Consider the following 12,375-nt stretch of genomic DNA (forward strand, 5'->3'; position numbering starts at 1 on the left):
TCGCGGAGATTAGAAGCAGAGAGCAGATAGTCCTCACCACCATCAACTCAGCCATCTCCCCGCTGACTCCTACAGGACCCCTCCACCTCAGTGGCTATAGGAGCTTTCACGCGGCACAACATCCCCTTGGCGGTCCTAGGCTCTCATTTTCTCAATCGGATGTCATGGATGTCTGACCCTCTCCCCAGCAGAGGACTTTAGTGGTGGATCACTTCAGAGGGTCCCGATCATCAGCTTGCATGAGCACCACTGGCACATCGACCCTCCCCTGGTGCAGGTCACTCGTGCGACAGGTCCTGGAGACACTCGCTCTTGGAGGGCTGACCCTTGACATGGATTCAGTGGGACCCACGCAAGTGGGAGTGGACAGACCACTTCAGCCCAGAGAGCCCAACCACCCCCTTTTTACACTACTCAGCGAGGCTAGGCCATCGGATCCAAATGCACGAGATCGACGGTACTCCCGCTTCAGCAGACCCAGGACATCTCACCTAGTTTCCTCAGAGACTACTACAAATGACTGTGGGACAGCTTCTGACCTTGAAAGGACACTCTTTGCCTTTGGGAGGTATCTCACAGGAGTTTAGCAGTTGGCATGTGCCTGGCCATTAGTGGTTGACCGTCCAGCACAGTGAACGAGATGCAACCACCCGCAAGAGTCGCAACGCCATTGCCTTTGGGACTGCCCCAGGCGCCATCCGTGCCATCTGTTCAGATATCATTCATACCCTCCACAGTCAGTGGGGGAAGCTTCAGGGAGATTCAAACTGCATGCGGAGACGTCAAGAGGCCTTCCTCTGCACCTAACAGCAGTGTCCCTTCCTCTTGGATAGAAACAGCAACCTCACTTGGCATTACAGCCTACAGGCGCACCTCCCCCCACCCACTTGTATGAGGTAGTTTCCTCCGAGATCAGCCAGCAATTAAGGGGACTAACCTCCCCAGTATTTTCCCTCTTTTAGAGGCTCTGAGCATGTACTTCAGCCTGTTGGCTGTTTTTCATATAACTAATAGAAGGATCTTTTTCTTGGAAAAAAAAAAGGGCAAGTGCCTAGTATAGGGTGAAAGGTAAAGTGCCCCCCTTTGACTAGTCAAATGGGTCTCTAGTATGGGGTCAAAGGTCAAGTGTCCCCGTTGACCAGTCAGAAAGGTAAAGTGTGTCGGGCTGAGCCACCTCCTTAAAGGAGGTCAAGACTTACAGTTCAAAAAACCTGCCATGTACTACCATGTAGCCAAGCTTCCAATGTTCTCTCGATTTGTGTCCCCTATAAGATGATGCAGCCTCAATGGTGCAAGATGATCCAAGAAAATAATTTTCATTGTGCCCCTGCCCATATAGATGGCATGATCCGTAGGGGTCTTCTCATATAAGATCCTTCATGAGCCAGGCTACTGCGCTCCAAGTGAGATAAAATGGCTCTTTCGTCATGTAAGGCATCGGCAATGCATCATCAAGGAAGACACACAACACGATTAGACCAATATCATAGACACATTTTTTTTTGAAGTGGTGGGAGCAAACTAGATGGATTACAAAGAAAGCTCAAGAGCACCAAAAAGCTATCCTCAAGAGGACATTGGATTGTCTTGTCGAGGCCAAGATGACCTCCTGAGACTAAGAGCATTTTTTTCTTTTGAGAGAATATTAGTAGACAACATCATGCAATTACATCACCGAGCCGACATAAGAAGAAGATTGCTTTTTCTTCTTAGGCTGCTTCTTGTTACTGTTAAGCTTTTAGCTTAATTAAACATGATTAAAATATCTTAATGCTTAAATAGTTGAGTAAACAGAAAGTTGTGTTGTTTGCATTGAGACACAAGGCCTTGTTAAATAGGGCCTGAAGAGGTACAAATGAAGAGGCACATCCCTGATGAAAGGGTCTGACTCTTGAATGAATATTTATGTCCTTTAATCAATAGATGTGTCCCTTTGAAGAGATGTGTCCTTTGGTGATGACCCATGTGACAGGGTGAGACCCTTCACTAGTATCCCTTCAATGATTAAGAGTAATTAAGGATAACTAAGGATAATTAGGAGAGATTAAGTCACAATCGTGACATTCCCTTCCACTTAAAATAAGACTCCGGCTTAATAAGAGACTTTTGCTGAAGATCTTCGTCATTAGGCCATTTATGCTTGTGGTGAAGCTTGCACCAAGAAATATTAAAGACGTTTCTCTATTGTCTTATTGTCATGCTTTAAATGCTAAATCCTAAGTTGTAGCATCATTCTTTAATGTCTTCTTCTTTGTCTGCTTTCAAATGTTGGGCTTGAAGTTGACTTGGCTATATTGCGATGTAGAAGAATCTGAAGGTTCAACCACGAAGTCTCTTGATGATACTTGAATAGTATCTGTTGGAGTGTTCCGCTTCATAGTAGTGAAGTACTCATCCAAGTTGTTAGCAGAATGCTTGAAATTCTTTGCAATGTTGAAAACTTTATCCTCCTGGTTGATATCGATTATGTCATCCCATGTGGGTAAGGTTGAAAGTTGAAACTAGTGTTATATCTACTTTTGTAATCTCTATTTCTTCAAAGAAGTCCATCGTTGGTGACTCATCATCTTGAGATAAAGAATCCAAGGTCTTTTCAACATCATCTTGCTGTTCTTCTGAAGTCATGTTGGAAGAATCCTTGATGTTGTCATCAACTGACTCAATAAAGTTTGCCATATCTGTGTCAAGGTTAGGACTAACATGAAGTGCATGAGCTATTGCATGTTTTTCTTTTGAACTATCGGAGCAGTCTTCTGAAGTTGAAGATTCCACATTACGGTTTTGAGGAGCATTGGGTCATTTAGGACATTCAAACCATCTATGGTTGCCATTACAAATTGTGCACCTTGTCTTTTGTTATTCACGAGAAGGTGAAGCTACTGCAAGACGAGGAGTGCGAGATTGGTCACGTCTAGAGTCCTGTCCATGATCAAATGCATGTGGTTGAAGGAACTGCTGATGCTGAGAATGATTAAAAGATGACCCTTCTTGTCGGCGAGATTGCTGTGAATGCTACCAAGATGAAGACTCTGCAAATTGAGGCTTCGAGGGTTGTGGCTGTTGACGCCTTTGGGCCCTAGTGAGGACCATCAGCAAGTAGAGGGACTCTTGAAGAAGTTGTTGAAACTGTTACTACATCTACTGCAAAGCTTGTTGCCAATCCGTTGAAGTTGGATTGCCATGCTGGTGGGTTTGGTCCTCCATAGTAGTAGGCTAAGATGAAGACTCTGCAAATTGAGGCTTCGGGGGTTGTGGTTGTTGACGCCTTTGGGCCCTAGTGAGAACCATCAGTAAGTAGAGGGAGCAAATACATTATGTGAATTGGAGAAGGTAGGTTACAAGCTCGCGAGGCTGTTATATGCCATCTTGTATAAGGAGGAAGTTCAATTGGAACCAAGAGCACTGGGACTGGTTGTTGCCAATGCAGAGGGAACAGAGGAGGTTTTCATTTCTATATAAACCATAAATCCCGATTTGCACACGTGAAGTGCATAGTCCCGTATGATGATGAATTGTAGCTTTCTTGAACATTAAAGTGCCACATTGTCTTAGCTGTTGTTTGTGTTGTATTTTGCATTTTTGTTTAAATGATGAAAACAGCAAGGTATATGGGTTGATCACACATGAGATGTGTGTGTTTGAAGAAGCCCAACTGAATGCAGGTATTGTAGGAGTTAGGCAATAAGCAGAAGTTGCAAATAATGGAGACTTGCGATGCCGAAAGGTTGGAACAACGCCATGAACACATGTAGGCTAGGAAAGATGTGCATAAGGGGGAGAACTTGCTGCCCGAGAAAACCACCGAGATATGTGCAAAGGGACTGGCCGTTTTTTTATATCTTTATTTCTTTTTCTCTTTGGACTAGCCGCAAAAAGTCGCCTGGAAGAAGGCACCGAGGAGAGAAACCGGTTGGTGAAATCGCCACAAGGAGAGGGGCTGGCTGAAATCCGTCGAATAGGGGCGGGGGGGGGGGGGGGGACTGTTTGAGCAAACGTTGGCCCATTTTTTTTCTTTTGTTTTGTTGAGAGGCGCCATGGCCATTAACCGGATTACTGGCGTTGGGCACCCATCCTTTTTTAAATTTTTTTAAATGTGAGTCGCTAGTTGGGCCTGGCTGTGGGCTGCCTTTTACGTGGCTTGGAAGGCTTTTAAGTATAAGGCTTATAAAGCCTTTAAAGTCTTTTAAAAAAAAGACTTTTAAATATTGTTTGTTAATTTCAATAATAATCGTGGCGCTTCACTTCAAAAGGAGGAGACTGTTGAAAAATGGCGATTTAGACTGGGGGAGCCGCCATCACCAACCGGCGCTTAAAAAGATGTGAGAGAAGACCCAATATTATGCTATGAGTACCTTGGTGAGGCTACAGCTTGCCATTGTTTTTTTTTTTTTTGGGTAGAAAATTAGGGGATTTCATAATTTAGGCAAAATTGGAGAAGGGGCCAAAATTGAATGGGGCATTCTGTCTTGCTCTTCCATACAACTCTTGCTATACCTAATTCTAAGGTTAATTTGCTGATTTAGGGTTTTTGATTTTTAGGAATAGGGTTAGGGTTCGGTTGTGAGCATCCTACAGGCTGGAGTTTGTATGCTTTGATACCACTGTTAAGCTTTTAGCTTAATTAAACATGATTAAAATATCTTAATGCTTAAATACTTGACTAAACATGAGGCAAAGAGCGGAAAGCTGTGTTGTTTGCATTGAGAGTTGAGACACAAGGCCTTGTTAAATAGGGCCTGAAGGTACAAAGGAAGAGGCACACCCCTGATGAAAGGGTGTGACTCTTGAATGAATAGTTATGTCCTTTGGACGTAGAGATGTGTCCTTTAATCAATAGATGTGTCCCTTTGAAAAGATGTGTCCTTTGGTGATGACCCATGTGACAGGGTGTGACCCTTCATTGTGTCCCTTCAATGATTAAGAGTAATTAAGGATAATTAAGGGTAATTAAGAGAGATTAAATTAATCAAAACAAGTTACAAAGGTCCTGAAAGTGAAATCTTCACTTTATGAGAGTTCTACAAACAAGCCTTCAAACCATTGCCTTCGTGATGTGGAAGAATAGACTACAAGCTGTTGCATCCTTACTCATGTTTCGACAAGTGATATACTCATGTTTCAAGTAATCAATAGTAAAGCATGTCTTCCATGTTCAACTACACAGCAGTTTAAGGTTAACAACTGCATGCATAAAGTGTCAAGCTATTGTCTCTATCACTTTCCTAGAGGTAATGAAAGTTATCAAAGTCATTTCATAGGTAAGTACCTCTTCATGAACAGGGGTCAATTTTGGATCATGGTGGGTAATACTGCCTTGAGGTGATATGACTTCATCCACATCTGATCCTGACTCCGCAGTGGAAAGATCCAGCTCTTTACCCTGAGATAATAATTTGGAAAAAAAAAAGCATAGATTATTATTTTTTCCAGCATGTACATAAATTTGGACTGCAAGGAGGACTACTCAGCCTAGGTAAAATTTATGTTTATAAAATTTACATGCTTAATTATTATGTCCCCAAAAGACACTAGACTGGCAATACTGAAAGGCTAGACTAATGCTAATCAGTGGGTCAATTATGGGATACTCAGTACTAGTAGTGCATCAGTAGGTTAATAATTGATGAGCTAGTGTAAATTGACATTAAAAGTCAAAGACAGTCTCAACTATAAGTGATCATTATTGGCTTTCCCACGAGGGTGGAGACCCAAGGAATGAGGACTCCGATCAAGCATAGGTCTGGCTTAAGCCTTACACCTGGATGGTGGTCATGGTGGTATGGGACACTAGGGCTTAGGTGAGGAGTCTGGCATGGTGTTGGTCTAACCTCAGGCTCAAGACGGCTCCCAAGAGGAGCTAGCCAGTCCCTTTATGTACGTGTTTTGCCCATTAAAGCTGGTTAAGAAATGTTTGTACAGGCCAGAAACCGGAATACCTTGTGTTTCAGGCCAAAAGAACCCTACTTCCTTATGTGGCTGTTTCATTACTAAGGTGACATTGCCTCAAAAGACAAATGATCTTCTGCCACAAAAAATAGAAAGTAAGAGAAAAGGCATTCATAGCAAAACAGATGATCTTTGCCTTTTATGTTTGACAAGGGATTCTCAATAGTTATGAATAGTCTCTCAAAGGAAGGGAAAATCTAACTTTCCTTAGGTAAGCGTGACCTGATGCTACCCAGACTAGAGGGCAATATATTTCTCAGGACTAGAGGGCAATAACGCACTTTTATCATGCTAAGCAAGGGAATCCTACATGGTGGAGGGTCGTACCATGACCACAAGGGACAGATTGACTGTAGAATCACCCATGACGATCAACTTCCTTGACTGTTGGGCACACCCACGTGCAATGCGGTGCAGAAAGTTATCCATCACCTAACTCATTAGCAAAGGGCAATCCTCAGCATCTGCCAATCCAAATCTTCCATTGCCTCGTTCTCTCTGTTATTCACATGCACATAGACAGATAGGTCTTATGATTGACTCATACAGATACCTGGGATAGTTTTTTCAGTTGGAAAGTAAATCCTTTCAAACTCATTCTCAGCGTACACTGACAAAGAATTTACTATTTGACTCCATGATACACCAAGGAGCCATGTATGGGGGGCATCTTTCTTGGGGAATGAACTTGTTTGAGAGAGGATTGGGATAAGTAGCATGTTACAATGTTATCTAAACTCACTAGGAGCAAGCCGTCAATTCCATGTGAAATGGTACTCACAGAACTTAAAGGTTCACCTCTAAACATTAAGCCAGCACAGCTAAAACCTGTTTCCTGGTCACGCTACCCTTGACACTTCAAACAATCTCTCAATTGAAGATGCATGGAGGCAGCTCCAAAATAACACGATGACCTTCAGGAGACTACTCCTCAATCACGTACACTCCAATAGTCCTACCTCCTACACACAAGATTCAAGCCGAGTCAGACCGACTTGTTTACCACAGCCCCGCGACCCCTGCTGCAGTTGAGATTAAGGCTCTCTCTCTTGTGAGCAAGATCACTGTGTAAATGCATCAGTCCCAGAAATATGCATCCACACAAACAGGCAACTAACATTAGGGAAACATCACACTGCTGCTACACCACCCCAACCTGTCCTACAAAGTCTCATTGTGGATTGATGATGCACGTGGTACCTTTTACCTCATGTTCATAGGGTTGTGAGGCTTTGTATCGGCTTGTTACAAGTAGCTCATAGAGTCTCTAATGGCACCGTGAGACTCTGTTTCAGCTTGTAGGGTCTCTAATGACTTTTCACCTCACTTGCCTTACTTTCTCTACATAGCTATCTTTGTCTTCCCTTCAAACAGAAAACCTTTCAATGCATACTCCAACACTTCATGCAAGTAAGCATGCCAGGTGAACACACAAGCATAAATACTTGTCTTTAAGCCGACAAGTGCACAGAATTACACACACATGGAACATTACCTTCTTAAGCTTGTCATTTGAGGAAACTTTCCCATCCGTACTACAAATTGTGACTATCTGCCTGGCATTTTGCACCTCACCATCTATAATTGCCTGCAAAACACAATTTGCTTCAAGCCCAAAACACAAAAACCAGCTCTCACAAATATAGTATAGGATTTTCTCCCCATACAAGCATCAAATCATATGTGAAGGAATTCCATAGGATTGCGCATGAACTGCAAATAGGCCCAAATTAAAGAAGAATAACAGGGACCGCTTTAAAAACGCTTTCGTTTCAAAATAACAACAACAAAGATACGAGAGAAAAAAGAAGAAAACTCTTCATGAGTTATGTAACCTGCATGATAATTGGGTCATTCCAAGGACCTTTGTCAGAACGAAGGCATCCTCCTTTATTGGCACAGCTACAATTTCCTCCCAAAAAGTCCGGCAATTCGCTGTTGGGGCAATGGCAATAGTGAACTGCAATTGTTTAATGTACAATCTGGGGGTTGATTCAAAATACAGACCGACCTTCCACTACATGCATACATACATACATACAAATAAACCCGCTTTAAGAAAGCATACAAGTGATACCTTTCATCTATCATCTCTAAAAGCTTGCTCTGATACTTATTTCCCAAAACCTGTTTGGAAACAACAAAAGGTTTTCAAGTAAGCCCACATCACTGAATGCTCATTCTAGATAGCAGCTTCAGAAGTAAGCTAGTCACATAGGTTATTTTGGAGAGGCAATGGTGTTGGAAGCCCATACACTAATCTTTGCAGTCGTTTTTGGGTCCAGAAAGCTCTTCATGGAATTCCACAAAAGCCTGAAGCCTGGACCAGCATTTATGATGAACATGTGATGCAAGGTCTGTAAAAGCATGATAAGGTTGCCAGGATATCAAGACTACTTAAATAGTGAATCAAAGCTGGCACAAATATACTGAAAAATTAAGTTCCTTGATGGCAGCACAACTGAAAAGGTATACAAGCTTTCGGATTCACTTACTTCCGGATAATTATCTGCATCAATTTTGTGGATTCGTAATACAAGCTCCCGTGCACTTTTACTGACATTCTTTAGGCCCTGCATCAAGCATAGTACATGTCAGGACATGGCTTGAAACTACTTCCATATAAACAAAACTCTACAATAATGTTCAAAAATCATAAGTTGAGTCAACCACCATAGCATGCACCACAGAATGCAGGACAAAGTAGATACAAAAACCCAACAGCTTATATAGATATGTTACATCCTTGACATGGATTGGCGCCTTTTCGTTATTCTGTTTTGAGGGGCCAAAAAGGAGGGGGGATTCATTAAGCCCCCATCCCGAAGTGCTGTAAGCTTGGGCCAGCATGCACCTATCCATTCTTTTTGCATATTCTATGGGTCATGGAAGGTGTACATGTGGATTATCAGTTGGCAATTGGAAAATAGTGATTTTCCAAATAATCACAGCCACTTGAGGCCTATATAAGTGAGTTGGTGTGCGCATAACTGGAAGTTGAGCCCACAATGTATGGGCCAAGCCCACTGGATCTAGTCTAGTCCATGTGCAACTCCCCTTGGCTACATGCATACCCTAAACTGATGATTCTCCTGTCCCACTGAAATACGCTTACAGAAATGCCTTCTACTGACCCACAGCTTGCCCTTCGTTGCACTGGATTCTGGTTTTGCATATTCTTGCGCATGGACCTGTTAAAAGTCATCTCCTGTCTATTTTTATACACCAAGGCCTTTGTTGTGGGTGTGCCCGCCCTATGAGGTGTTTTCTCATTTTTCCCTACTCTTCGTATTTTTCCCTATTTTTTTGTGGCATGGGAGGCAGTCTTGTAGTGGCAGGAGGACCTTGAACCTGGCCGACTGCATCTGTGGAGTCTCTGGAGGTGGCCGACTGATTTGCATGGGTCGTGGACTTCCCTGATGCTGGCCGACCCCCTCTGCTGCTGGCCGACTGAGTATTTTCAGTCGTGGAGATTTTATGTGTCTTGTCGGCTGCCCTACAGCAGGCCGACTGCTGATGGGGGGCCATATAAAATGGCCCCCAGCCCCCTTGTCATTTTTGTATCATTCCGGGGATCTTCTTGTGTATATAGAGCAGAGTTACATGCCTCTACCACTCTATCTCTTGTGCTGTTATTTTTCTGCATTGCATTTTGCTCGTGTTACCAGATCTGATCATCATCTCCGCTGCGTATTCTGACAGGACCATGCCTAGAATGACCTTCAGACCAACCCTTATAAAGGTGTCTATAGGACCGGTCGGCCAACTACCAACTAGGCCAAATGAACATGACCATAAAAGAATGTGCCCAAACTGTCCACACCTCTCCTGACCATGGGCGCCTAGTTGCCCACTATCCTGGTGCACAAACATTGCCCTCTTGGTCCAAACACGCCCCTGGAACTTGCCAACAAGTGGCTGCAAGGGAAAATAATGTCCATGTCCAACTCCTCCTTTGTCTAAAATACTCAAAACCTTGAGGTTTTTTTCATCATCATACTATGTTTTTAGGTGGCTTTTATATGTTTTTTAAATATTTATAATTAATGAAAATATTGATTTTTCGAAACCTCAAGGCTGAGGGACGAAAACTTTTGAAACAAAACCTCGAACCGAAAAAACCTCGAAATGTTTCTTGTGACTATACTTATGCCCAGGGATTGTAAGACTATTGTTTAACAAAATTAATGACACCAGAAGCCTTAAACATACAAATGCGAGACAATCCTAATGTTCTATTGCTAACTTCTATATTAAATATGTGAGCAAAAGATCCAAAACACAAAAAGTTGTTCTCAACTATTACTGTAAACCTAAAAAAAGATGACCAATGCAAATGAAGCCCAAGTTGATACCCTGATGCTTTCCCCAAATGTTGGCTGTAGATTTTCTACTCTGCCTTCAAATCGACGCTTATGAGCTCCAGAGGCTGCTGGACTGCTGATTGAAGAAGGCTAATGATTGATGAATGAAGTGCGGAGCAGGGAGGAGGGAGAGAGGGGGGGTGCTATTTATAGGCTCACCATCCCCTCATCCTGCAGGTCAGCTGGTCAGCCTGCTGCCCAATCGCTAGCAACTTGACTTGTCCACCATCTGTCCAAACCTGTCCCGCTATTGGGAAAATAAGTGATATATCCAATAAAAGCTGAGATAAAGATAGCACCTGAGGGTTGAAATGCTCCCTGACCTTACGAGCTCGCTGAAGCCTCCCGCATCAAGAAGGGCATGGGTACTCACTCGGTAGCCACAAAGGCCCTCATACAGTAGGTGGCAGCCACCTAAGGCCCAGGCAGGCAGGCGGCCAATCTCATTCAGTCGGCCAACAGGTTTGGGCAAGCATTGAAGTCAGCACAGCATATATAATAACATTTATGTAAGATTCTTTATCCAGCAAACAAGCCAACAGCTGTTGACTTGGCCGACTAGCACCTTTTTGACATATATAAGCATAAGCCTGTCACAATGCACAGCAGAAAATGATACAAGTGCTGTGAGAAACAAAACACAGGAGTGTAGAGAGAGAGAAGCTGTATAAACTTTGCTATATACACAAGGATCCAATACAAGATGAAGTGGGAGACCAAGGGTGGTATTTATACCACCCTCTAGTGCTGGCCGACTCAGAGAAAGGCCAGTCGGCCAGGACAAGAACAAGTTGGCCATGTCAGGAGGAGTCGGGCCCAACAACAAAGGGCCCCCATGACCAAAAACAGGGAGAAAAAAACACAGAAAAATGGGAGAAAATCTTGGGCGGGCACACCCACAACAAGGGCCCTCACCGAGTAATATATATAGACAAGAGATGACTACTAACACCCCCTCTCAGCTCCTGGATGTGGAACCAACCCCAATGAGCTGTCCTGCTGTCGGAGCATAGCCTGAGGTAGAGACTTCGTGAAGAGGTCCGCTGCATTGTCCTCCGTCGAACAATAAACAAGCAAGATGTCACCAGCCAAAATCTTCTCACAAACAAAGTGATATTGTATCTCTATGTGCTTGGTCTGGGCATGAAAGACCGGGTTCCAAGCAATAGCTATACAGCTTTGGTTATCACACTCTGGTTATCGCACTAGATAACCATGGGTTCCTTATGTGGAAACCCAATCTCGCCAAGTAACCTCCGCAGCCACACAACCTCGCAAGCAGCACCACAAGCAGCCCGGTACTCTGCCTGTGTAGAAGACAAGGCAATGGTTGGCTGCCTCTTGCTGCTCCATGAAATAGCTCCTGAGCCAAGGGTAAATCCGTAGCCTAATGTGGATCTTCTCATGTCTGGATCTCCTCCCCAATCTGAGTCACTCCAACCGTGAAGTCGAACTCGTTCCGTCGTTCCCACTCTAGTGTCATAGAAGAGTCCAAGATCCTTCGTACCCTGCAGATACCGGAAGATCCGCAATCCTGCATCCCAATGAGTCTTCAAAGGCGTTTGCATGAATGAGCTCAACAGCCCCACGGGAAAGCTCAAGTCCAATCTGGTGTTCAGCAACCAAATCAATGAACCAACAAGCTTCCGATACAGAGAGGCATCAACGTGCTCACAAGGATCATTCACTGTAAGTTTGGTGTTCGGGTCCATCAGTGAAGTAATAGGCTTGCAGTTCTCCATCCCAAAGGTCTCCAGCAACTCATGAACATACCGCTGCTAAGAAACAAAGAACCCCCTTTGAGTCTGCCAAATCTCCAATCCCAAGACGAAATGAAGTAAGCCTAAAGTTGGTCATCTCAAACTCCTTTGACAAGGCAGCCTTTGTCACTGCTATGTGCTCCACATGACTGCCAGTGAGGATGAGATCATCCACATAAAAGATAATCAACGTGACCAAGCCGCGTTCCCGAAAGAGTTTAAATTAGGATCTGCAACTGATCTCTGAAAACCTGTCCGTAGAAAGAAGGAATCCATCTTCTGTTTCCAAGCCCTCGGAGCCTGCT

At 43.7% G+C, this 12,375-nt stretch overlaps 1 protein-coding gene across 2 annotated transcripts in view; it reads right to left on the bottom strand.

Annotated features, from left to right (window-relative positions):
* The window catches only part of LOC147634548 (phosphatidylinositol/phosphatidylcholine transfer protein SFH6-like), a 41,098-nt gene that overhangs the window by 13,026 nt on the left and 15,697 nt on the right, over positions 1 to 12,375 (bottom strand). For both annotated transcript variants that reach the window (XM_086803648.1, XM_086803649.1), the window contains exons 5-10: positions 8,442 to 8,519; positions 8,202 to 8,303; positions 8,024 to 8,073; positions 7,782 to 7,881; positions 7,442 to 7,534; positions 5,267 to 5,380 (exon numbers count right to left, since the gene is read on the bottom strand). In XM_086803648.1, the coding sequence (XP_086659774.1) occupies positions 5,267 to 5,380; positions 7,442 to 7,534; positions 7,782 to 7,881; positions 8,024 to 8,073; positions 8,202 to 8,303; positions 8,442 to 8,519 (537 nt within the window). The remainder of the gene's footprint in view (positions 1 to 5,266; positions 5,381 to 7,441; positions 7,535 to 7,781; positions 7,882 to 8,023; positions 8,074 to 8,201; positions 8,304 to 8,441; positions 8,520 to 12,375) is intronic.

Source organism: Cibotium barometz, chromosome 10, assembly GCF_041138505.1.
Source record: "Cibotium barometz isolate CiBa-2024 chromosome 10, ASM4113850v1, whole genome shotgun sequence".
Classification (NCBI taxonomy): domain Eukaryota; kingdom Viridiplantae; phylum Streptophyta; class Polypodiopsida; order Cyatheales; family Cibotiaceae; genus Cibotium; species Cibotium barometz.